We start from the raw sequence: 26,701 nt of genomic DNA on the forward strand, positions 1-26,701 counted from the left end.
GGGCCGGAAGTCCCGCCTCCAGGAGGAGGGGAAGCCTCGTTGCCGGGTGACGATGCCGCCAGTGCCACTCCCCGGCAGGCTGATATCTGGGGGGGGAAATAACCGCTTCTTTCCTGCCGCTCCCTATTGAGGAAGCGGGAGTGGGCTGTACCATGCGTGCGGCGCGCCCCGCGGGGCGGCCGGTGGAGGAGCTGTGAGGGAAGGCGGCGAGCGCGGGAGCGGCAGCGCAGGGCCGAGCATGGAGAGCTGCGACCTGGGCGGCCGCCAGGACGGCTCCATTTGGCACCGCAGGCCCAGCCCGGAGGCACCGCGGGGGTAACGGCATAGGAGGGCGGCGGCGGGGCCGGGCCAATCTCACACAGCGCTGCCGGCAGCCATGGCCCTCCTCGGTGCTGCGCTGCAGAAGAAAGGCCGAGGGCAGGGAACGGAGCGGGCAAGGCTGTGCGGAGCCCACCTGAGCTTTTCTGCAGGCTCTTCCCGTTGAAGGCGGAGCAGGTCCCCAAGGAGGCTGCAGTCAGAGATGCTCACAACGTGGGCAGTCATCCCAATTATTTTTTCTTTTGTTTTTAATTGTACTGGACAAAATGCCATGGATGGATTCCCAGACTTTAATCACTGTGAGGGTGGTGAGGCACAGGGTGCCCAGAGAAGCTGTGGCTGTCCCATCCCTGGCAGCGTTCAAGGCCGGGTTGAACGGGGCTTGGAGCAACCTGGGCTATTGAAAGGTGTCCCTGCCCATGGCAGGGGGTTGAAACCGGAGGATTCCCCATCCAACCCAAACCATTCTGTGATTTAGACAGGAGATGAAAATGCTATCTGGCCCAAGCTGAAGAGCAGCAGTGTGAACGTTGCTCTGGGGTACTTGTATGTTGTTTGAACTGGGGAATCTGGATGCAGCTCTGTGAACTCCTAACTTTATTCTCCTGGGTTAGTTGTGTCAAAGAACTTTTGAAAGGCAGAGAGTGATGTTGAGAAAGTCCTGTGAGATGCTGTAGTTACACTGATAAATACTTGCATTTCAGGGTACTTTTAAACTCAGAAGTCATGCTTCACTTGTGGATTTTTATTATATTAAAGACCCTAACATCACTAAACTTTAATTATAGTCTAGAGTAGTTTAAAATCTAATTTCAGTTTTATGGCCCTTCCCTTTTATTGCAGATAAGAATGGGCTTAACAGAATGAGGTACTATTAGTTTTCCATGGCTGCATGGCCCTTTTTCTCATACTCACTCACAGTTTGTGGTATACACCAACAATTGCATGCAAGTGCTGGGTTGTGTGTTCTGCTCTCTTAGAAACTGATGTCTCAGACAGCTGTTAACATCTTATATAGTCGTGGTCACAGTATTTGGCAAAACCCCTGCAGTCTTTAATCAGCCTGCAGATGTCCTGTACAGTTTCGGATGTAAATTCAGAGTATAACTAAATATCTAAGTGCTGATAGAAAATAATTGGTTTGCCCAGTGTTAGCAAAAAAATCCAGGAGTAGCAGATTTCCCAAATCCTAATGTCCTGTTTCCTTGAAAAAAACTTCTTACAACTTAGTCTGCATGTGGGCTTTGGTTCTTGCACCAGGCTCCATTTTATGCTGACAGCATGCTACAAGGATAGAATGAGAAAAACCAGCAGCTCAGATTACATTACATCAGATGAGTAATGATAAAAACCCCTTTTTCATGCTTTTGATGACTCGGGAAAAAGTGGTCTTAAAACTGATTTCCCCACATCTAATCCAACTGGTTTCTTACAGTAATTTATAGCTTCCGAGTTTTCTAGTGTATTTTTTTACAGTGATAATGGAGAGCCAGGTTCCTTGTTGTTCCAGGTTCCAGAGTGCTGATTGGGCCTGCCTCTAGACTGGTAGAAGATACATCAGCATATATGCTACTGTTACTAACCAGACACCACATAAAAGAATAGTGAATGGTGGATTTCCCCTGTCTGCTTTACATGTTTCCTAACTACTGTCCAATACAGTGAATGACTTCCTTTGTTTAGTATATTTTTTATGTTAAAAATATGTGTTTTTTCAAGGAAGTTTTTTTCACAGAACACTCTGAATAATTAGAATTGTAAACCCATAACTAGGAATCCTAGGTTTGGAGAAACACACTAATAAACCAATTCTAACCATGGTTGTTTTGCTTGCTTTCTTCACAGAGTCCTAGTAAACATAATTCATAGTGTCAAAGGATACCATTCAAAGACAGTACGTTTTCTGAACGTGGCTTTTGACAGTGCTGGAGATTCTCTGCTTGCTGGAGACTACCAAGGGAATATGTATGTTTTTGACTTGAATGGAAACAGGTAAGAACATTTCTATCAAGACATGTGAATTGTCTTGACATCTGTAACATTCAGGGGCATGGAACTTGCTTTGGTAGCATGCTACAGGCCTGGGTTTACCCCTCAGTTTTCCATGAATATGGAGATAGCTGCTCCAAAAGATCAGAAATTTCTAACTTTAAGCTGAACAGACAACAATTTCATATAACTTTACCACAAGAAGTTATTCTTTGGATGGTACTTATGAGCCATGAAGTAATTATCTAGACCTAGTGTTGTTGCCATTTGCACAAATACATTTATCAGTCTTTTCAATTTTATACTGTTTTAAAATATTAGCATTGATTTTTAGATCTATTATAATGAGAGATGATTTATTTGCTCCCTTTTATTTTTTTCAAAGCTAAATGTATTGAAACTGATTAACTTATTACTTCACTTGACATTACGAACCAGAGTTTCCTTACGCAATGAGAATGTGTATTTTGAAATAGGTTCAGCCTTGTTCAGAGAACAATGCAGGCTTGCACTGCGTTGGCATTTAATCTTCGCAGAAAGACAGAATTCCTGGTGGCTTTGGCAGATTATTCTGTTAAGTGCTTTGATACAGGTAAGGAGATATTTGAAGGCTTATGATCTGGATGGCTAGAAAAACATGTATAATTTTAGTGTTTATGTCAAATTTTTGGAAGATTTTTGGTGGAAAGCTTACTGTGCATTTTATGCCAAAACCAGAGAAGTTTGAGCCCATGTGGGTTATAGTCCTGAGGGTAAATGAACCCTTTGCATTGTCAAAGTTTTTTGAGTCACACAGGCATCTGGTTAACTGAAGTCTACCACAAGACACAATTATGTATGTTACGTTTTTTAAAGTCATTCTGTGCATGTTTGCTTAGAATGAGCAAACATACATGTAAAATCAACCCTAAATCAGTTGGAATTATGTTAGTTTGCAACTGAACCAGTTATTAATTATATTTATAGTAAAATATTTGAACGAAGAGGCAGCATACACTAAAAGAGCTATCAATATGCAAGTAGATCTGTATTCTTTAGATACTGTAGATATTTAAAATGAACTTTACAGGCCAGCTGCGTGTCTCTGTCTTGATTAGAAGTTAAATGGGCGAATTATCCTTAGGGTTGTATTACATAATACTTACTTGGTGGGTTTTACCCCCTTCTGTAGAAGCCATATTCTCTAATCCCATGTCATTGCCTCCTGGGTGGATATTTTCAAGCATTAAGTTCTCTGTAAGCACAGCAGCAGGTCAGCTGGAACCACCCTATGGGCTGTCAGACAAACTACCCAGTGTAAATAGTGTAATTGCCACAAATACAGTTTGATTGTGAGGGAAGATTAGTGGTCATGCAGTCACAAATGGGAGACAATGTAGTCAGAAGAACCATTTCCTTAGTATGCAATATACAGCATAAAAATGTTTCAGACTCTAAAAGAATTATTGAGGTGTTGCTTTCTGACTGTGCCTTTCTGTAGTCATAGCCCATTGTCATTACACCTTTCTTCCTTGTACCTGTAAGTGGTTGTGTAATCATTCATACATATTGTTCACAAGTAAAAACAAGTGGAGAATTTTAACTAGAACATTGAGTTTCAACTTATAGAGCTTATTGTGGGTAATTTGATAATCTTACCTGATCACAGCATTCATGACATTTTAAGACTGATTCTTAGCTTAAATTAAACAAGTCTGTGCAGGAGAGTTGGGCTTGGTCAGCCTGGAGAAAAGAAGGTTCCAGGAAGACCTTAGAGCAGCTTCCAGTACCTAAAGGGGGCCTACAAGAAATCTGGAGAGAGACTTTTTACAAGGGCAGGTGTTGACAGGACAAAGGGGAATGGCATTAAGATGAAAGAGAACAGATTTAGATTAGGTATTAGGAAGAAATTCTTTACTGTGAGGGTGGTGAGGCATTGACACAGGTTGCCCAGAGAAGCTGTGGCTGTCCCATCCCTGGCGGTGTTCAAGGCCAGGTTGGAAGGGTCTTGGAGCAACCTGGTCTAGTGGAAGCTGTCCCTGCCTATGGTAGAGGGTTGGAACTGAATGATCTTTAAAGTCCCTTCCAACCCAAAGCATTCTGTGATTCTATGAAGCTGGCTTCCTGTGTGAAACTGAGAATAATTTATGAAAATTGTTACTTGGAGATGAGGAGATGGTTATGTTTCTCTGAGGTGTAATAGCTATATGAAGACTGATATGTTTGTTTCTTGTCTGTGATGGTAAACGCTCATATATGAGGTATGCTTAAAAGTCTCTTTCACAGCAGATTGTTGTCAATAAAGAGTAAATTTGATTCACTTTGAATGACTTTTTCTAATCTTTTGATTTTTTTTTTCATCAACTCCTGCAGAAACCAAGGAGCTGGTTAGTTGGATGAGAGGACATGATTCTTCAGTGACTTCCATCTCCGTCCATGGCTCAGGCAGGTATGCCATCACTACATCCACTGATACAGCACAGATGTGGGACCTGGACACCTTTCAAAGAAAAAGAAAGCTGAATGTTCGTCAGTCTGTGGGCATACAGAAGGTGCGTAAAGAGCATTTGCTAAAGGGTGAGCAAACATACCTCCGCAAGAGTGACACTGCATTTTAAAATCACAGTACTTGAAAATATTCTTTAAAATACAGCTGAATCTTTTCTATGTTTTTTTGGGTATATTTCCTTAACTGTCATCCTGTCATGTCACCCAGATAACTGGAATCATGACTCAATAGTTGCAGAGATCTGCTGGGAAATTTTAAGGAACCTCTGTCTTTAGAGATGCTCAAAACTTGGCTGGATATCGTAGAATCATAGAATACCAGGTTGGAAGGGACCTCAAGGATTTTCTGGTCCAGCCTTTCTAGGTAAAGCACAGCATAGACTAGATGTCCCAGCACTCTTCCTAGCTGAATCTTAAAAGTGTCCAGTGTTGGGGAATCCGTCACTTCCCAGGGGAGGTTATTCCAGTGGCTGATTGTTCTTGTTGTGAAAATTTTCCCTCGTTTCCAGTTGAAATCTCCCCAGAAGTAACTTGTGCCCATCACCCCTTGTCTTTTCCATGTGACTCCTTGTAAAAAGGGGGCCTTCATCTTCTTTGTAGCCACCCTTTAAATACTGGAACATGGGGATAAGGTTTCCCCTGAACTTTCTTTTCTCAAGGCTGAATAAACCCAGTTCTTAGCCTTTTCTCGTAGGGCAGGCTTCTCAGCTCCCAGTCCTTTGATCACCTTTGTGGCCCTTCTGTGGACCCTCTCCAGCTTGTCCACATCTTTTTTTGTATAGCAGGGACCAAACTAAGCACAGTATTCCAGGTGTGGCCTGCAAGCGCTGAGTGGGAAACTTACGTCTTTATCTCTGCTGGTGATGCTTTTGTTGATGTTCCTCAGCATCATGTTGGCTTTCTTGGCTACAGTTGCACGCTGTTCATTCATACAGAGCTTGTGTCCACCAGGACCCCACAGATGTCCTCTCCACAGAGCTGTCTGTCCCTCTCCACAGAGCTGTCTGTCCCTTTCCGCAGAGCTGCTCCCCAGCCAAGTAGATCCCTGTAGGATGACCTTGACTAACCCAGTTTAATCTGGAAGTTGGAGATGTCTTTTCGATTGACTCTGCTTTGACCGGTGGTGGGCTTAGAGGACCTCCAGAGAGTGATTCCAACCTAAATGATACTGGGATTTAAGGGTGTTGTTAAAAAAAACACACAAAACAACAGTTTTAGTGTCATAATAGTGACTTCAGACAGTCACCACCACGTACCTCATTCAGCTGCTTGTTCCAAAGCTGCTCTTCTTTCTGTGCATGCTAAGCACTGGATGTGGGAACAAACAAAGCTGAAAAGTAACTCAGCAAAAAGAAATTGCTGCTTTTCAGCCTTGTGGTTTCTTTGCATCACACTTATACTGGAACAACACAGCAGCTGAGAAAGGTGACATGTTTGTGTCAGGGGGTGGTTTAAGTAGGTCATGTTAACGCTGCTTCAAACAGGTCTACCTGCGCCACCACATGTCAAACTTTGGCATAAGTACTACAGAAAATACTGACGCAGCGCCTCAGCTTTGCTTACACCTGTGCTGCTCTGCAGTGAATAGTCTTACAAACACCACTTCAAACCAGAGTTCTCACCCTGCTGGTCACTAAGCAGCCATGCTGATTTTGCAGAGAGCAAGACTATTCGTTTAAGTGTCTTCACCGTGTTCTAGGTCAGGCAGAAATTTTGTCAGCTTCAAATAGTCACCTAACAATTAGTGTGGAAGAACATGAATCAATTTTTATTTGTTTGTTTTATTTAAAGTGTTGAGCAGTGCACATTGCTAAAATAATTATGTCTTCCCTCCAAGGATGGCTCCATTTTTTTTTTAGTGGACAGGATTTTTCTAATGCTCAGTGTCTGTCTTCGTGTAGGGACTTATTGATAAGTAGCTCTTGGAGTTTGGTAGGATCAGGATGTTACAGTATGGAAACAACCTTTAAATCCAAACAGTAGTGACTGTGGTTGAATGGATAAATCACTGTTTAGGAATCAAGACCCTGCACTTTTTGTTTTGCTCTACCATTTCTGATTATGCAAATAATCCAGTTTATGCAGGTTTCATTTTCCTGTCTTTAGAATAGAATCATAGAATAGTTAGGGTTGGAAAGGACCTTAAGATCATCTAGTTCCAACCCCCTGCCATGGGCAGGGACACCTCACACTAAACCATGTCATCCAAGGCTTTGTCCAGCCTGGCCCTGAACACCACCAGGGATGGAACATTCACAACTTCCCTGGGCAACCCATTCCAGTGCCTCACCACCCTTACAGTGAAGAACTTCTTCCTTATATTCAATCTAAACTTCCCCTGTTTAAGTTTTAACTCCGTTACCCGCTGTCCTATCACTACAGTCCCTAATGAAGAGTCCCTCCCCAGCATCCTTTTAGACCCCCTTCAGGTACTGGAAGGCTGCTATGAGGTCTCCATGCAGCCTTCTCTTCTCCAGGCTGAACAGCCCCCACTTTCTCAGCCTGTGCTCATATGGGAGGTGCTCCAGTCCCCTGATCATCCTCGTGGCCCTCCTCTGGACTTGTTCCAGCAGTTCCATGTCCTTTTTGAGAACACCAGAACTGTACACAATACTCCAAGTGAGGTCTCATAAGAGCAGCACAGAGAGAAATAATGGTATTTACTCCCATGCCACAATTTAAGACATACAGATAAATACTTTATTGAAGATCACATTTATTATTAAACCACAGTCCTGACACTCACTGCCCAAAGTTGGATTCTTGCTTGCTATCTGAGCTGTCATAGTAGTGTCACATCAATCTCTACAGTATACTTTTTGGTGCCTCTTCACTTAAACCCAGCTGCACTCCAACATACACCTTCTGTTAAGTTGGCATGGGGCAAAGCTAACTTAAAAAGACAGAAACTGAGCTGCATGCTGCAAGAATAGCAGTTGGAAAAAAAAATTGAGATCAGAGAGCTAAGAAGACATTTACAATGACCAATTCCAAAGCATCACTGCTTATTCAACAGCTGCTTGCAACCATCCTGTGGTATTTTTGTAGGGCAAAGCAGAAAATGAGGAACTGTTCAGTACTCCAGTTTATCACAATTTAAACTTCGGCTATCTGCATGATAGGCATCTGCTCTCAGTTCATTGTCTAGACTTCCTCAGGGTCCCTGCGGCAGCTCTGAAGATAAATGACTCTGGTAGATGAGGTAACTCTTTCCCCACAGATAACTTTTGCTCACTGTCAAGTGACTAATTTGGACTGAATATCCAACTTTCAGTCACTAACATTCAGTGAGATGAATCCCATCCCACATATCCAGATTTACAGATTTTCAAGGCCCAAGAGACCATTCAGACCAAAATTCTGAACTTCATAGCACTGACTGTTAATCTCAGCCAGTACATACTTAAGGTAGTCCCTTAATGTTCACATAGCAGAAGATATTTCCAATTTAGTCTTTGGAATTATAGGCGCAAGGAATTTGCTGAAGCTGCATGTGCTGCTGCTAAAATAGAACCTCTCATCTAAACCATTAACTTATCATTAAACAAGAATGTATCTGCTGACAGCCAAAAATGTAAATAATCCTTTTTTTCCTTATTGGAACAGATTACACATAAACATGTTCAGACTAATTTAAGGAATATATATTTACAAGCTTTTTGGTTTTGTCTTCATTCATCCTCACAGTCAAATCTGCATTTCGTAGTTGGAGATACATTGTTAAACTTTCTACAGCGTTTTTTACTTTTAATAGTTGTATGTAAAACTAAGAAGTTAAAATCTAAGGATGAATACTTCATAGAGTGCATTTGTGGACTGCTGGCACTATCTGAATGCTGAAGCTAGTTTGTAGAGGATGCAACAAGCAGTTACTCAGTGAGCTGTTCTGGTTCACATTTCCCATCCGCTCCTCCTTCTGGGTTCACGTTCCCACCATTTATATTATGCCCTCTCTGGCACTCATCTGAAACCTCCATGAGACAGTTTAACAAACATAAAAAAAAATACAGATAAAGATATGCTCCATTTTTCTGAGTTAAACTGGATTAGCAGAGGGTGCAAGTCTTAACCAGTGTGAGGGAGAGTAGGTCTGTCTAGGCTGTGACGGGGGATCTAAGCCTTCCAGCGCAGCTGCATTGCAGTTACAGTTATACCCAGACTGTCATGGTTCTTCACTGTTTTATTTTGCTGTGCACTTTGGTCCAATTTAAAGGGTATTTCCTTGACAATATGTTCCATTTTTTTTAATTTTATCTATTCTTCTAGGTTTTTTTTCTTCCACTGAGTAACACCATCCTCAGCTGTTTCAAAGATAATTCTGTTTTTGCATGGGAATTCGATACTCTTCAGTGTAAATACCGTTTGCCAACTCCTGTAGAAGGTTCTCCATTACTTTATAAAGCCTTTGCAGTTACCAGGTAAATTGCTATTTTAAATGTTCTAAACGCAGACTACAAAAATTGTAGTTTCAAAACAAGTTTTCTTTCCTTTTTTGTAATGTTTTGTGGAAATATTGAGCTATATACTGTGATAAGCTTTTGAATTCTGCTGTGACGGATATTTTCAGCAAGGATCAATAGCAGCTTTTATTACAGTCCCATGGCAGTCAAAATAAAGTGAGCTGATTTTTAGTGACCACTAAAATAAAGTTTATCCTTTGCAAAAGCAAATTTTATTATTTAGGAGCTATTTTGTTCTTTCAGGGGAGTAGGACAGCAATAATGGCAAATGCAAAAGTGATTTGAGAGCATAGAAGAAAATGTACAATCTCTTTTTGGCTAATATGAACTTGAATTATAGTGTTTTAATGTAAACTTTATCTCATCATGGTCCAGAGATGGCCGGATTTTTGTAGCTGGTGGAAAATCAAATCAGCTTCACTTATGGTGTTTAGAATCAAAGCAGTTGACAAGAATAGTCCAGATGCCTCCAAAAGTACGAGCTGTCCGTCATCTGGAATTCCTCCCTGACAGTTTTGGTGGGGGCTCCAACCAGGTCAGTTTATGTACAAAGCTTAACACTGGGATATTTGGCTAGCTGACTGAATGCATATACTTTGAGGAGTTTTGGGGGATGCTGAGAGTATGGGGCCCATACCATGCCAAAAGAAACTTCCTGTGCTAAATGTTTGCTCAGTTGCTCTTTTAACTTAGTAGAATGTCTTTGCTGAATTAGAATCCTCTTTATTTTACATTGACAATATTAATTGATGAATCCTTTTAACTTATAGGTCCTTGGAGTGTTAAGTCAAGATAATATTATGAGATTTGTCAATATAGAAACATGCAAACTTCTTTTTGACATTGGGAGTAATGAAGAGGGAATTAGTACAGCAGCGATTAGCTCAAATGGGCGGTATATTGCAGCAGTAATGGAAAATGGTAGCCTGAATTTATACAGTGTCAGAGCTTTGACTCAAGAAGGAAGTAAGGTAAAGTGTTTTTTTATTTCTTAAAACAGCAGTAAATCCCATTAAAGTTGATACTTGTCTATATAACTTTTATATCAGGAGTAGTTTGCAGATGTGTTGGAGTGCCATATTTAACACTACATATAAAGAAAAAGTGGTTTGTAGAATTTCCTTAATACGTACTCCAGCCTGTCAGGTAATAAAATGTTTTAAAGTATGTATATCACTGCGTTTCTGGTGTTGGGTGGAGGGTGAGATGGTATTTCTTTCTACAGCAATTTGTATGGACCACTTTATAAAGAAGTTCTGTGAGAGATAGAAACAGCATAATTATGCTGCTCCTGTTCCGTTTCCTATAGGAGGTGTTTTGCAACTGATGCTCTTTTAAACCACAGGCATGAATGGTGCTTTTGTCACTATGATTTTGTTGTTCTTACTATGTTATTGGACACCAGCATCCATCATTATGACACAATCATACCCCTAATCCTTCCTAAGTAACAAATGTTCTAAATACCAGTTCTTATTTTATTAAAGTAATTTATTAATGGGAGTCAGGTTTCTAAATCCAGAATTCCATGTATCTTTAATCACCATGCCTTTGAAGTAAACAGTAACCAGCTTTGGATAATGACGGAGTTGGAGCGGAGGAAGGATGTGTAAAGATGTCACACAGGCATTCCATTTACACTTCTACTGCCGGTTTGACATGAACTGGGATATCCACTTACTTGCTTTCCCAATCTCCAACACTGAATTAATGCCTTGCTGACACTAGAGACTAATTAAAGTTTGTAAAGGGCTTTTGTATTCTTTTTAACTGGTGCTATAGAAATGCAAACTATTTTAGTGATCTTGAGAAACAAGCTAAAAGTAAATAACCTGAAGAGAATATGAAACACATTTGTACTACACTTAAATTATATTTCTTTGTTTGCTAAGCAGGTAAATAACATGATGTTTGGGTTGGTTTGGAAGCTCTGTAAAAACTCTTGACGGTCTTTCTAGTTTAATACAGCAGTTTTATTCTCTGGCATATTTATTTAGGAGTATAGAGACCATATATATTTATTTATGGTATAAATGTCTCTTGTTATGGCCACCAAGCTGAAAAATATGACATAACATAGAATGAACATCAAATTACAGTGATTTTAACAAAGATATTTTAACAGAGGTATTTTCACTCAATATTAGCCTCCACCACCTGTGTTCAAAGTAGAAGATAGGTCCAAGTGCACATCAGAGGCAAATAAATTGACCATGAGAGTGACTTCAGGGAGGTCAAAGAAGCCTTGTAAATCCAAAGGAAGCAAAATTCAAACCAGACTGATGAGACTGCAAGTGAATGCATCGCTTGAAAATAAAGAGGTAGGAAGAAGCTGTGGATATTTTGTTCTCCAGTCTGCAGTATTTAAAATTCATTGCAAAAAAAGTATGTAGTTTCTTACTTTAAAGAGCAAGTTCAGGCTCTTATTTGCTTGAATGTTTGAGCAGAGAGGGAATCAAGGGAGTTTTAGTACCTTTCATTCTCTGTTTAGCCCATACTCCTGTGTTATAGAGTCAGCTTGTGCTACCTCTGAAGTTGTTCAAGCAGCTTGTGACATATATGGACATTCGCTAGATCAGATCTGCTGCAGTGCTAGTGAACTGGCACCTCTAAAATGTCTGCCTAGAAGTCATTACATTTTTTATTAATTATTTAGAAGATGCATTTCTGTTACATTTATTTCCCATCTGTCATCGCTATGCCATCTTCTCTTTATCTTGCATCTCATGTAGATGTATTCTCATGTATATACGTATATATATATATACAGACACATATCTGTATCTATATATATCTACCTGTAACATTCATTGCAATACGATCTTTTTGTCAGTATTCCTTATGGTTTGGCTATATCCATTATTTAGTAATGTATAGCTTAGTCACGTGGGTCTAATGTGCTTCTGACTGAAATCAGTGGTAGCTGTTCTTTGAGTTCAGTAGTAGGTGAATGATCCGAATTATCTTTTTTGTTGTTGAAATACCAAGGGTTATGTAACAGATAGCAGTATGTGTTATTCTATGATTGTGTGTTAGGAACTTCACTATTTAACTACTGTCATGGATTAGAGCGTGAACAAAGATATTATGTGATAGAAGTCCTTACACTTATTGTTGATCCCCTATGTTGTAGAACGAATTGCCAGGCGGATTAAACAAGAAACGTCTGCGGACCTTATTGAAAGGATTTGGAGAATATCCAGCGAAGTACAGGTATTTCTGTGTGCATGTTCATGCTTGCACAAGACAAAAGTGTTTGTGTTTACTGGCGTATGAAAGAGAAGCTGCTTGACTAAGTGTGCATTTTAATTGCAGGATGTTTGTTTGGCGTTCCTTATTACAACTTCCTGAAAACCACTTGGCATTCAGTAGCCTAATAGATAAGGGTACCCACAGTGCATTTGTGAATATTCAGAAGGAGTATCCCATCAAAAATAGGAAACTTCTGAGAGTTTTACAGAGGTAAAATACATACTTAGATTTACTTAAATATAGATTTTTGTTATCATATAGTGATCTGAAATGTATCCAATAGCTGGAATCAGCTGTAAGGAAAATTGTTGAATGAACTAGTAGTGTGCTTACGCAATTTTGGTTTTGTAACTCGTACAATTCTGCATCTACCTTGTCATTTACACAGTCTTTCTATGTTGTGGTTCTAAAATGCGTATTATATTTTTGTTTGGTTTTGGATCAGTGTTTTCTCCATCTTTGTTTGCTTTTGCCTACAGGACCTTATCAGCTCTAGCTCACTGGTCTGCTATCTTTGCTGAGACACCTTATATTCCTTTGCTAGCATTCCCGTTTGTAAAATTATTCCAGAACAACCAGCTGATCTGCTTTGAAGTTGTTGCTACAGTAGTAGGTAAGCAGTGATTTTAAAAACTCAACTATGCTGCAACATGTTTAAGCTTTCCTATGCAAAAGAGCTTTTCCTGATTAAGTGAATGAGGTATTTCCTAAGAGGTCACCAGGCTCTCTTCTGAAGGTGTTGCCAGGAATTAATATGTAGCAACTGTATGCTTAAAACAAAACCCTGCTTATAAATAAATCAAAACATTAGGCTTCTTTTTACAGTGTATCTAGCAAAAAAGTTAGTAGTATTTGTAAAGTCTGATCAGCAAAACCAAGTGCACCAAGTATAATTATAATAACTGCAATCCCTAAGACGTGGGAAAAATAGTCCCACCCACCCACCTTCTCACTCGCTCCCAGTCAAAAGGGAATGATCTCAGTTAAGGTTTTACTGTCTTTAGTTGTCCTAAGCATGTGGTAACTCCAAATTAGACAATTTGGCTGAAAACTGGCTATGGCTGTGTTCTGAAGAAACATTTTAAAGTGCCTTGCACTTAAATTAGTTGTTGCAGCTGCTGCTAAGTCTACAGAAGATATGTGCTGCCAAGCATACATACCCACTTTGCAAACACATGCTGTTAGTGAGTAAGTATCCAAGTTTACTGAAATTATTCTTAGTATGTTAAAAATTACTTGATCCAGGCTGTAGTTTCATGAGACACAAATACCAGTGTAAGTGTTCCCATCTGCCTCCAACCACTTCGTCTCATGGCACACAGACTTCTTTTAGTTTTATTTTTGAGCCAGATTAGTTCCTCAGTCTGGTTCACAGTGAACTGACGTAAACACTCATGCTAGTGCAGCTGGAGGAGCAGTGAACTGTGGGCACGGTTTAGGAGTAAATGCAAGGAAAGAGGAGAGATGGGAGTAAATTAAGTAAGTTTTGCTGCCTAAAACCACCTCTTAAATTCTTAGCCTTTATAACTAAACTTTAAGATTGTCAAGAGTCTGTTGCTCTGGATTACAGTGGATTGTGTTGGGCTTTTTATTCTCTTTCAGTTAATTTTTGCCAACACTGGTTTGAGTATTTTCCCAATCCTCCAGTTAATGTCCTTGGTATGATGGAAAATGTTTTGGCACATCATGACAAAGAACTACTTCAGCATTTAATAAAATACAGTGTGACTTCGCAGGTAATATTCTAACCAACTTTTGTATATGAAATAAACCGCAGTGAATGATAGTGCACTAGTCTTTTATTTTGACATAGTTATTTTTGAGGGAGTTCTCATTAAATAACAGTGGATTATATAGAAGTGTAGAGAATATATCATTGCTTTCCTGCAGCTTTTCATTTTCCATGATCATAAATCTCATACATGCTATCATAGTTAGAAGTCATTTGCTTTTGAGTCCACATTGCTTAAAAATCTCGTCATCAAATTACAACTGTATTTTTTTTAAGTGGACAGTGATGAATTAATTTTGTAATCCTTATTTATCATTAGGGATTATTTTACCTTCACAAATCACAGAAGATTTAGACATCCAGTGAAATAAAAACATTATTTGTAACCTACCCGTATTAATTTTGAATGTTTGTAGTGGGTGATATAACTTATCTTCAAATTTTCTAAATTAGTTCCTGTTTCTGTAATGAATTGATAGATTCTTGGTATAAGGCAAGAAAAAATCATGTTACTTCTTTAAATGGAATGGCAAAAAGTATGCTAATGGATTATTTTGTAAATTTTCCCAAATAATGCAGGTTTATGCTTGGCCTCTTCTAGAAACACTGTTCTCTGAGGTTCTAACAAGAGAAGAATGGCTGAAAGTCTTCGACAATATCTTTTCCAACCATCCTTCGTACTTGCTAATGATTGTTGTTGCCTATATCATATGTTCCAGAGCTCCCTTGCTTCACTGTAACCAAACAGCAGATTTTGAGGTAAAGATCTTCTTCCTATTTAAGTCAGTCATATGAAAGTGTATCTATAGAGACATGTGTAAATTTGTTGTTATGGAGGTTAGAAGGTGTCCCGGGTTCAGCTGTAACCACAACAGAAGGACATTAATGTATTATAAAGTGTTTCTGAACGTCATCTGGTACCCGACAAATATACAATAATTGAGTAAAAGATTGAGCAATTTCCTGCAGTTTCATGCAACAAGATATTTAAAAGCTTTCATAAGCTTTCTAATGGCACTAAAAGCCATTTTGTAAACATCAGTAGTTCATCAACAACAAAATAATTCTGCCTTGTCTTGGGGATCTGCTGGGATTCTGCCTGTGGAGACAAGGCACTGTCATTCTTTCATGTTGTTTCATTATTTTGCCAGATTTGCAAAATTAGACAATATTATTTGACATTCTCTGAAGCTAAGTGAAAATATTTGCTTATGTTTAGCCTTACATGGGAGGAGGAGGGTTTTTCATCTGGAACATCTCTGTAGGCAAACAAAGGGTTCCACCTTGAAACTGTGCTTATGAGTCTGTCGTTGACAGAGTTCGAACAGACATTATTGCTATGTTAAAGATTTTCTAGGTGAATTAAGGTCATTGACAGGAAGAGAAGTCCTGCAAGAAGAGGAACTGTGAAGCTTTATGTTTGAGCACCAAAAGTTGAGGAAGGTTTATTCAGTGGTAGGAGAGTCTGTGCAGGGAGTTGAACACTGTGAATTCACACTTAGCTTTCTAGATTCCATAGGCAACTCCCATTTGAAGAGAAGGTAAAGAACCAGAGCATATTTTTACAACTCGAAGAGGTTTGGGTCAAGTCATTTTAACCAGTGATACGTTACTAAGTAGTAGAGGTAACTCAATAAACCCTTCTAAATCAACTTTTAAAATACAGAACTTGCTAATTTACCTAATTATTCCCATATAGGCATATTATGAGTTTGCTTAATCTTTTGTAGAATGTAAATGGAAGCATGTCTCTTACAGTATTTCTTTCATCATCGTAACAACCTGGACATTAATGTTGTGATTAAGGAAGCTTATCATCTTATGGAGGCTACACCACTAGATATCCATCCACAACGTATGCTTGATGACTTCATACCACTTACAAAAGGACAGTACCCTGTATTTAATAAATATCCAAAGTTCATTGTGGATTATCAAACTCGGGAATGGGAAAGGATCAGACAGGATGAAATTGAATACTTACGAGAGAGGTATTAATGGGAAGGTTGAAGACAGTATCAGACTGGGAGGGACAAGCGGACACAATTGCCTTTTTCTGTTATGACGTGTGTACTTGAGAAGAGAGACAAGAATACTCAGAAAGATGACTTTAAATAGCTGTTAAAGGTTAAGAATTGTTTGATTTGACACATTTTTAAGTTAAATTGGCAGTCTTAAACAAAAACTGTTAATTCACAGAAAATATTGGGCCACAAGTCTTCAAACTTTGAAGCTTGTAAGTCAGAGCCTAAACTACTGTTTGCCTTGTAATGTCCAACTTTGTGAGTTTTTACCTTGCTATTGAAATCAGTGGATACCACGATGCCAAAGCACCTTTAGAAAATAGTTTTTGTTATGAATGTGAGGAAGAAAATATCTGCAGTTATCTGAAATGCTCTGCTGTCTCTAACAGTCAGTATTGTAACTCTTTCTCATGTACTTTATCAGTATATAAAGGGGATGCCATACCCCTTCATCTCATTTCAGCAATTCCTTGCTAGTACAGTCATCAAATTCTAAATAATCAAGTCAGTTTTTGATGCTTGGCTTGAATTATTAATGTCATCTTCCATTTAGACAATTAGCACATGAATTAGAAGTTAAAGCACAGGAACATAAAGCAGAAGATGAAGCCTGGTACCGAAAGCAGGAGATACTTCAAGAAGCTGAAGAACAGAAGCGAAAAATTCTGCTGGAAGAAGAAGAGAAGCTGGCAGAACAGAGGCGGAGGTATTACAAGAAGTACAAGGGGCCTGGCTACTGTACCCTGTTATTACATTTTTAGCCATGAGTAAAGAAGAAATAACCACTAATTTGTATAAATTGTAATGTGGGAAAACAGTGTGGTCTGGTGGGTCAGATTTTGGTGTGGGAATGAAGTGATCTGAGTTGTATTACTGCCCTGCCTGAGGGAATACACCAGATTAGAGGCCAAGTCACTTCATAGTTTTGTCTTGGCTCGCAGCCTTTTGTCAGTCTCTTTGGATTGTGAATGCTCATAAACAGTCAATTGCTGTGTGTTTGCACACTGAGACTTAAACCTCATACTGTGGGCAGGCTCACATTGCAAATATAGGAGTCCCTTACAGTATAAGTGATTGTACACATCCTTGTGTTTCTTGTGGAATTAGAAAGAACACTGCTTTATGTGTCAGTTGCTGAGTAAAGTTTGTATATTTCGCAGTTGCAAAGGTTTAAGGAAATTTCAACATCTCCATAGATTTTTAGATCAACTGCACATAACCGCAGAATCACTTAGGTTGGAAAAGACCTTTTAAGATCATTGGGTCCAACCATTAACATAACACTACCAACTCTACCACTAAACCGTGTCCGTAAGTGCTGCGTCTACAAGTGCTTCTCTTAAACCTCTGTAACCTACAGAGTAAGTTGTAAAAGGCAGTGAGCCTTTCTTGCAGACTAATGCTTGAGTCTGTAGTTGTGTTCCTTGAAAGAGTTTGGTATTTTCCAAGTAGAGTTAGGACTAATTTTGTGCAGAAAGAGATGCCAGGGCACTGGTAATCATTCTAAGGAACTGTTTCTAGTTCTGGATGGTTGAAGTAGTAAACTAGTGCTTATTCAAGTAGAACAAAAGTAGGGCACAGATCGTAAAGCTTATTAGGTACATTGCTATTAGAGGATATCTGTGTCTGTGAATTTAATTTTGTCTTGTAAACAGAAACTGGACAACTTACAGGAATGAAAGCAACTGTCCTAAGCTTTCTAAATTACAGATTAGCTCATAGTAACTAATGGATATCTGCAATGCAAGTTTGTGCTCTGTGGTACTGACCTTTTATATATATAAGTTCTCTTGTTTCTGTTTGTTTCTGCTTTGAAGACTAGCTGCTGTGAAACGAGAACTGAAAGTAAAGGAACTACAACTTCTAGATGCTTCGAGAAGGCGTTTTCTGAAATACCAGCAAGATCAGCGTCAAATAGAACTGAACCGGCTTAATGATGAAATCATAAGAAAAGCTGAGTATTGCTCAAGCAATCATTTTCTTGAAGGTTTATTCGTTAAAATCAGCAAGGGAAAAATGCATAACCAAAATTTCAGTTGATGTGCTGTGATCTGTGAGACCAGAGGTGTATTTAGCATCAGATGGACTGCTTTAAGTGGTAAACACATAATTTAACAGCTTTATTTGGCACTTAACTGTATTCCACTGGCTTGCTTTAACTGGGAAAATTCCTGGGAAAAGCCAGATTCATCTGTATATTGGCAGTGATGAAAAAGGTAATGAGATCCTTAAAGGACCAGTGAATTCTCAGCTGCCTGTGGGCTGTATGTCCAGGTTGCAGATTAACTCTGCCATTGACGGTGAGACCCCGCAGAGGCCTCTAGCCAGGCCTGGCTCCGCTCCCATGTTACTAACTCAGGCATCATGGCATGCAGATGCTGAGAATGGAAGTTTAACTTCATGGGCATAAATTGAGTCTTTGCAGAGCCATTCCTTGTGTCTCAGCACCACACTTTGCAGAGCACAGTGCAGCCGTGTGCTTGTTTCTGCAGGGAGGGCACAACAGGATTCATTAGCTCCAACTTAGCACAGGTTTTGTCAGGTGCAGAGTGGCCACTTCCCTCTCGTGTACTGTCCTCCACAGCATTCTGGGCTCAGAGACCCCTTATTCAATTTGGAGCTGCATCTGGCAGGCTATTAGCACTAGATCAAGCCTGATACTTCCCTAACATGCCCTCCTGGATGCAAAACTATTCTATGCCTCTTCCCCATCTTACCCTCTGCTTTTGATATGCAACGTATTCCATTACATATTCATAGAATCATAGAATAGTTAGGGTTGGAAAGGACCTCAAGATCATCCAGTTCCAACCCCCCTGCCATGGGCTGGGACACCTCACACTAAACCATCCCACCCAAGGCTTCATCCAACCTGGCCTTGAACACCACCAGGGATGGAGCACTCACAGCCTTCCTGGGCAACCCATTCCAGTGTCTCACAACCCTCACAGGAAAGAATTTCCTCCTTATCTCCAATCTAAACTTCCCCTGTTGAAGTTTTAACCCATTGCCCCTTGTCCTGTCACTACAGTCCCTGACGAAGAGTCCCTCCCCAGCATCTCTATAGGCCCCTTTCAGGTACTGGAAGGCTGCTATGAGGTCTCCACGCAGCCTTCTCTTCTCCAGGCTGAACAGCCCCAACTTTCTCAGCCTATCTTCATACGAGAGGTGCTCCAGTCCCTTGATCATCCTCGTGGCCTATTCATGTTATGACAGAAAGTGAACTAGAACTTAGAAGTAAGGTATGGCTTGGGATTTTGGACATTCTCCCCGATACTGTTTTTTAAGGGAGAAGAATTTCTCCTTTGCTGTATTTTCATGTGTTTCTCTGCTCCTCAAGGCATCCATGAGAGAGCAGGAAACAGCTGCTACTGTTCAAGATGTAGAAGCACGATGGATGGAACTTGAATCACAAAGACAGCTTTTTGAGCAGGTAATTATCAGGAAACCTTACAGGTGTTTATATCTTATGGTTTTTCCTTTACATTTCTCAGATTCAGTTGTATTCATTCAACCAGATTTTGTGAGGAGAAAGGGGGCCTTCCCCCCCCGCCCCCCTTCCTCTCAGATACCTTTTTTAGAAGAAACCCTCTAATAAAAGCATTGGTAAAACTCACTGTTACCTGTTTTTCTGAGACAAAATGCACATATCCTCCCTATTTTATTCTTCTCTTGTGCACAGGTACCACATGGTTGTTGCAGGGTTTAGGTGTATGTTCAGCTGGTTGAGAAAAGTGAGGAACACGTAAATAAGAATTAAGTCTAGAACAATATGTTCCTCATCCGAGAAACTCCCACGTTTTCATCTGTGATATCCAGATAGTCTGCATTTTCTGGAGAGAACAGTATAGCAGATTGATGTAGTTGATGAAAAAAGTCTAATTGACAACATTAAGCAAAAAGGAAAGGATGGTTTGTGGGGAATGTGCAGTTCCTTTCTCAAATGACTGACTTATAATTCAGAAATAGAACTACTGAGTAGTAAAGGGTTTTAATCAATAATACCATTTAAAGTTAAAGATGGGTTACTAATTGTAAATAATTATAAATGACTAAAAAGCAAGGGTGCCAATGGAAGGCCTTAGTAATGTCTGTTTTGGTTTGAAACAGTAAGTTCCGTGTTTCAAAATCACATTTACATGTGCCCCTCTCACATATGTATAGATCCAATAGAATGCAGGCAGATACCCAGATAGCTAACCTGTATTCTGAAAATAGCTAGGGTTGGAAAGGACCTTAAGATAATCCAGTTCCAACCCCCCTGCTATGGGCTGGGACAGCTCCCACTAAACCATGTCACCCAAGGCTCTGTCCAACCTGGCCTTGAACACCACCAGGGATGGAGCATTCACAACTTCCCTGGGCAACCCATCCCAGTGCCTCACCACCCTTACAGTGAAGAACTTTTTCCTTATATCCAATCTAAACTTCCCCTGTTGAAGTTTGAATCCGTTACCCCTTGTCTCCTATCACTACAGTCCCTAATGAAGAGTCCCTCCCCAGCATCCTTTTAGACCCCCTTCAGGTACTCGAAGGCTGCTGTGAGATCTCCACGCAGCCTTCTCTTCTCCAGGCTGAACAGCCCCAACTTTCTCAGCCTGTCTTCATACTGAAGCATGTTGTCTGTTTCTATTTGGCTTTTTAAAGCTTTTGGCCGTAGACTTTTTATAACCTATGCTGGACTAAATTTCTTTTACTGTTTATTTATTAAATACACAGACAGCTGCACTGTGGCTGCATAATGCAAACCAGACTGAACTCATTTGTGTTCCTGTACATGTAAAGTCAGCTGTTTAAGGGAACTAATTTTCCAGTGATCGTCCTCTTTAGGCTAGAAAGGTAGCAATTATTTAACTAACTGAGGATATATGTCTGCCCACAAGAGTTTGGGTAGACAGGCATTGCCTGCCACATCCTGAACTGTTTCTCTGCCATTAGTGAGAGGCTGTATTCAGGCTTAGAAGGCCGAGTGTGCTAACTTTGCTTCAGTACCCTGCTGACACAGCTCAATAGATTCCTGCAGGCCTGGAAAGGGTTGTGTCTTCTCCAGAAAACTGTGCAGATTACATCCAAATGAATGAGAAGAAAAGGTGGTGTGAGCTAAAATTCTATTTCTAGATCTACTGCTGATTCATGCTACTTTGGCAAATCATCTGCATTCATGCTGCTGATGTGTTCATTATAATGCCTCCTACCATGAAACATGATTTGTATTTGTGAAACATTTTGAGCTTTTAGCTAAAGTGTGCCATAAAAGTGCACAATATTTTCACGATGAATCCAATTCATTTAAGTTGGAATTCTGCTTTTATGCTCCACTATAATCCAGGGAATGGAATTACGTCAGTATCAACCTGCAAGACCACTGTGGTGACTCAGGTTTAGTGTAACTGCAAGTGGATAAAGCAGCAGGGTCTATCACTTTCTTGCACAGTTATGATATATAGTGGGATGAGATTTGCGGATATATTCAAATACTCGTTTAATGAAATTTTAATAAATGTTAAAGAGACAGAATTACACGAGTTAGTAGCTTAGCAACAGTAACTTACAATTGTGTGGTTGGCAGCATCTAATCAAAGATCAAGAGACAGCTAAAAAGGAAATGAAAGAAGAGGTGGATGCCCACCGAAGAAAGGTGGATCTGGAAGATCATCTTGTACAGAGATTGATGGAAATACATAGAGAAGACAAACAGAAACCTCAGATGGTAAGATGATTGGGTCTTAATATGTATTTTGGAGAGTTAGTATGCTAACTAGTACAAGTAGTACTAGTTGATATCTTAATTGCAATTAACTAGTTGAAGGTAATATGAAAATATCTTATAAAGGCATTTCATTTCCAGATACCTGTACTAATAGATTATGATGATATGTCTAAAGTTTTGAGGTTTTCAAAGATCTGAATGAAGTGTCCAAACAGCTATATATAATACTGAAATTCTCTGGGCCTGCCGTGAGTATTGACTTTACTTAGAACTTAGAAGGCCTGTAAGTAAGGCATATAGAAGTAAGATTCAGAAGTGCTTTTCAAAATAGTCATCCTCCTGTTAAGGAACATGTTTTATTTGCAACCATAATAAAACAAAAGTAAGCCTCAGAGGAACTTTCAGTTGGTAGTACTTGGCAGGAAATTCAGCTGTAGAAGCTGTCTTCTAGATCACAGTAATGAATGTGTTTAACTTGACATTAGGAATTGTTCAGATTGTCAAGCTCAGAACTTGTAACTGCACAGTTGGAAAAATAGTTGCAGCTAACCCACTGCCCATATGCTTGGCATCTGCATTTATATTTTGTCTAGAAATAAGCATATGGGTCTGAATTTTTGTAAACAGCCTTTAATTTTTGGAAGCAGATGGATGTGGGTGGAAGTATTGGCATCCAGGTATCAGTCTTATGTTAATTGCACCTGGAAGTCATATTAAATGCATGCTCAGAAAGCAAAACTCCCAAAATCATGGAGTTGATGCTTTATTCCAAAAGATTTTTAAAATACCCCCCAAACAACAAAACACAGGATAAAACAAAGCCCATCAGTAAGGGAAAGAATAACAAGGACGAAGCAGCAGAAGAAAGCCCTGATAAATGAGACAGCCTGCAGTTGTGAAAGGCAGAGTAGTACAGCAGGTACAGTCTCTCAGCAAGGGCATCTAACAGTGATACTGGAGAACATGTCAGTTCATCTTATCTGTAGGTAAGGTTGTTTACCTGAAACAGACTAAGTGGATTGATGGTAAGAAGGATGTTTTATTAGGTGGCTGAAGAAAATTTAGCCCAAGCAGAGCAGAAACTCCTCGACACCGACTGGAGGTTGCAGGTGTTGCATAAGCTAAGGCATGATGACCAGGCCCGAGAGAAGCATTATGAAGAGATAGCCAAGCTCCTGCATGACAACAGGGTGAAAGAGGCTGAACTGCTCAAGGCCATGAGGGAAGCAGAAGAAGAAAAGGTACATGCATTATTTCTTTTTCTAGGTGGGAGTGACACAAATGTAACTGTCTTTTGCCCGTAACGTGGTAGTGCATAAACCTGAAAGGTATTGAAGAAATACCTTTTGTTGGCAATCTCCTTTCCTGCTTTGTCTGGAAATTTCTGGAGGCACTAGAACAAATCGGTGAGGATATTTTAAACTTAGGAAAGACGTTGCTAGTTCTCCAAGTTCCTCTCTTTTTTCTTTTTTTCTCTGACCCAAGACTTTTTACCTTTCTCTAGGTGTTTGAATGAGATACTTTTGAAAGAGAACCATTCACTCACCTTAATAACATCTATTTTTATTGAAAGGTGAAGTGTAATCTGTAATAATCTAGGTGGTTTTATTTGTTGTGTTTTCCTTGCAACACATGTGTGAAGACACGTTTAATCTCTCTCTTGCACAGTGGGAAGAAGTTATACAGAAAAAAGCTCAACTGGAGGAAGAGCAGAAGGCTGCTGCTGCTGCAGATGAGCACAGAAAGCAGTTTTTAGAAGGCAAAATGAATGAGGCATTAGAAGTGGCCAAAGAGCTGCAAAGAGAAGACGGCTATTTTGGTGAGCATATAGATAATGGCAGCTCTCCTGTGTGGGTGTTGGCATGAAGCATTCAGCAACTGAATAAAAACTAGGTGTCCAATATTAGGAGTAAGGGTTAACTTCTTTACATAAGTACTTTTTGGCAGTATTCTTTCATGAAACCAGTGTAAGAGCCAGAATTGGAAAAGAATCTCAGTTTGGTATCTATTGGTTGCAGCAATATAAATGGCATTTTTGGTAGGAGCACGGGTTCAGCTCAGCTTACACCAAATGTAAAATCACATCCCTTAAAAATCCTCTGTCAAATAACATTGTCCTGTGGTGGCTGACATACAGTACTATAACAAGAAGTGATTTTGCCAAGTGTTTATTCACAGGGAAAAAACACTTGCATGCTTCCAGCATTGGCCAGCACATCCTTCTCAAATGCTGCATTTTGTGTGGTTCTGCAGATTCTATTCCCCCATCTCCACAAGGCTCACACAACATTGGTGATTAATAGTTAGTGATTAGTATTGCTTTGGGTGAGCATTTTCAGACTTTGCCCTTACTTCCCTAATGGTTTTACTATAGAGCAATTTGCAACTGGAAATTATTAAAATGGGTGTCTCCTCCTAAAACTGGAAGTAGGAGTAGCCATATTCCGCATGATCTTTGTCAGAAGATTAATTATACAGGAAGAAACAGCACATGTGGAGCCATAATTTCTGAAAATGAAATGCAGTGATGCATAGCTTTGACCCACGGAGTAGGAACATTGACTTCTAATTCTCAGCAAATTGTACTTGCCATTAGCTGGGGTGAATGAGTGTTCAGTTTTGCTTCCTGGAGGAAAACTGTTTTACCTCAAGCTAGAAAAATTCACTAGAAATTGAAACACTTTCAATTTAATTTACAAAGATTCCTTCTCTCCATTCCCATAGAGAGACTGCGTGACTTAAAGACTGGACGTACAGAGAGAGGGGTAGAACTCCAGCAGGTGCCAAGGTCTGGAAATATTTGTCTGAATGATTTGTCCTCATCAGAGTCATTATCACATGGTAAGTTCCTAAGTTTGGACACTCCTCTCTTTCACATTTCATTTCAGAAGCATGACTGGAACAGCTCATTGTGCAATTGAGTCATTATTAGTTGTGTAGGTGTTTAGTGGATAGTAAACCAGTTTATTGTTATGTTCTATTCCACTCCTGAAAAAACTGTCTTTGCTACCAGGGGCAGCACAGATAGGAAGTGCCTGGAGGGTGTCACATCAGTCCTGTTAAACCTCAGCCCAGCTTAATCCTGTTCTGACCTGATAATTTTACCTATGCTTTTTTTTGTCTTCATAGCTGTGTGTGACTTGGGGATGTTGAGAAGACGTAGAACTGTCTTTCATTGAAGTCTTACTAAGAGTTAGAGTCTGCAGTCATTACCTCTGAGCTGTCCTAGCTGCTCTGGCCAGTGAAAGCACAATTTTAAGCCATATGTGTCTTAGGTACAAAACTCTGTATACAACTGGAAACATGTTATCTATGGCTGGCCAGTGCAATCCCCCAGCATCGGACCTTTTTGGAACAAAAGAGAGGCACAGCTTTCAAAGAACTTGCTTTTACAGGTCTTAGGGCTGTTTCACCTCAGTGGTAGTAATAAAACATAGCACTGCTATGCCAGAAATATCTGCTTTCCAGTAAGTGTTCACAGTACTTATGAAAAATCTTTACTTGCAATGTTAAGCGTGAGTTTCTTGTTTCCCTGGAGCATTCTCTTCTCCAGGCTGAAGTACCTTAGAGCAGCCTTGCAATTCCTAAAGGGGCCAACAAAAAAACTGTAGCGGAACTTTGTACATGGTCCCAAAGAGTGAGGACAAGGGGCAACGGCCTTAAGCTGAAAGAGGGTAGATTTAGATTAGATATGAGGAAGAAACTTCTCATTGTGAGGGTGGTGAGACACAAGAACAGGTTGCCCAAAGAAGCTGTGGATGTCCCATCCCTGAAAATGCTCAAAAACAGGTTGGAAGGGGTTTGGAGCAACCTGGCCTAGTGGAGGGTGTCCCTGCCCATGGCAGTGGTGGCAGAACTGTATGATCTTGAAAGTCCCTTCCAACCCAAACCATTTTGTGATTCAGACAGGAGACGAGGAGATCTGGCACACCAAGAGTGGGAACTGATGGCAGAAGTCCGGCGGCTCAGACAAAGGCTGATCTCACAAGCTAGAACCAGACATCCTGCAGCTCAACTCCCAGCTACACCATGGACACCTTGAGATGGTTTGCTTTGGACCTCAGCTGTACATTCAAATTATTCATCAGTGGAATGCTGAATATGCATAGTACAATTAAGGATCAGAGATTCTTTATAGTAAAGGCCTTCAGAAATATTTTTATATAAAAATGCTGACTAGAAAAATGTGTGTTGTTTGTAACCTTCTGATTTTCTTAGTAACTATAATGCTATTTTTACTTATAAAATAAACTCATTTTTTGCCATCAAGTTATCACACCTGTGGTATTTGTATCATTTCTCCTGATGCCATGACTTGAAGAAAGAAACCACTGTTAAAATGTTGGTTTTCTCAGTGATGTGTTAAGTGGATTCTACAAGTGGCAGCAGGGAAATTTACAACTGGGGAAAAATATCCTTTCCACTGAGAGCCAAACACAGAACAAGGCTCAGAGAGCCTGTGGAGCCTTCATGGCTGGAGTTGTTACACGTATTAGCAGGTTTGTTTCATGAGAAAGAGGGGAGAGGAGATCTGAACAAAGACACTGCTGCTCGGCTGATTTTCACTGGCTAATGCTTCTGAACCAAGAGTAGAACATTTTGTGGTGTTACACTAAAAAGAATGAGGCAGAGTAAAAAAGTGAATCATAATTGCTACACACGATGCTGATACCAGAGTAGACTTGGCTGTGTAAGAACAGGACCTGGAACTTATTTTGTTCTGCTTCCC

At 40.0% G+C, this 26,701-nt stretch overlaps 1 protein-coding gene across 2 annotated transcripts; it reads left to right on the forward strand.

Annotated features, from left to right (window-relative positions):
* Positions 1-41: 41 nt before the first annotated feature.
* TBC1D31 (TBC1 domain family member 31) lies at positions 42-26,245 on the forward strand. Of its 2 annotated transcripts, XM_065668890.1 has the most exons (22): positions 42-315; positions 2,164-2,310; positions 2,784-2,899; positions 4,660-4,838; positions 9,061-9,212; positions 9,630-9,789; positions 10,025-10,225; positions 11,402-11,575; positions 12,388-12,467; positions 12,570-12,716; positions 12,986-13,119; positions 14,109-14,242; positions 14,818-14,997; positions 15,997-16,229; positions 16,816-16,968; positions 18,080-18,215; positions 19,603-19,695; positions 21,832-21,972; positions 23,019-23,213; positions 23,641-23,791; positions 24,697-24,813; positions 25,878-26,245. In XM_065668890.1, the coding sequence occupies exons 1-22, from the start codon at positions 239-241 to the stop codon at positions 26,012-26,014; spliced, it is 3,237 nt and encodes a 1,078-aa protein (XP_065524962.1). In that variant the 5' UTR covers positions 42-238; the 3' UTR covers positions 26,015-26,245. The 2 variants fall into 2 exon arrangements, with proteins under 2 accessions (XP_065524962.1, XP_065524963.1); XM_065668891.1 differs by lacking the exons at positions 42-315; positions 2,784-2,899 and having other exon boundaries at positions 2,218-2,310.
* The last annotated feature ends 456 nt before the right edge of the window (positions 26,246-26,701 follow it).

This window comes from Lathamus discolor, chromosome 2 (assembly GCF_037157495.1).
Source record: "Lathamus discolor isolate bLatDis1 chromosome 2, bLatDis1.hap1, whole genome shotgun sequence".
In the NCBI taxonomy this organism is placed as follows: Eukaryota; Metazoa; Chordata; class Aves; order Psittaciformes; family Psittacidae; genus Lathamus; species Lathamus discolor.

Excerpts from the sequence above, each read along its gene's own strand:
- TBC1D31 (XM_065668890.1), top strand. The coding sequence starts at position 239 with ATGGAGAGCTGCGACCTGGGCGGCCGCCAGGACGGCTCCATTTGGCAC. Across the intron at positions 19,696-21,831 it reads AAAGACAGCTTTTTGAGCAG|CATCTAATCAAAGATCAAGA; the intron begins GTAATTATCAGG and ends TGTGGTTGGCAG. Across the intron at positions 21,973-23,018 it reads ACAAACAGAAACCTCAGATG|GTGGCTGAAGAAAATTTAGC; the intron begins GTAAGATGATTG and ends ATGTTTTATTAG.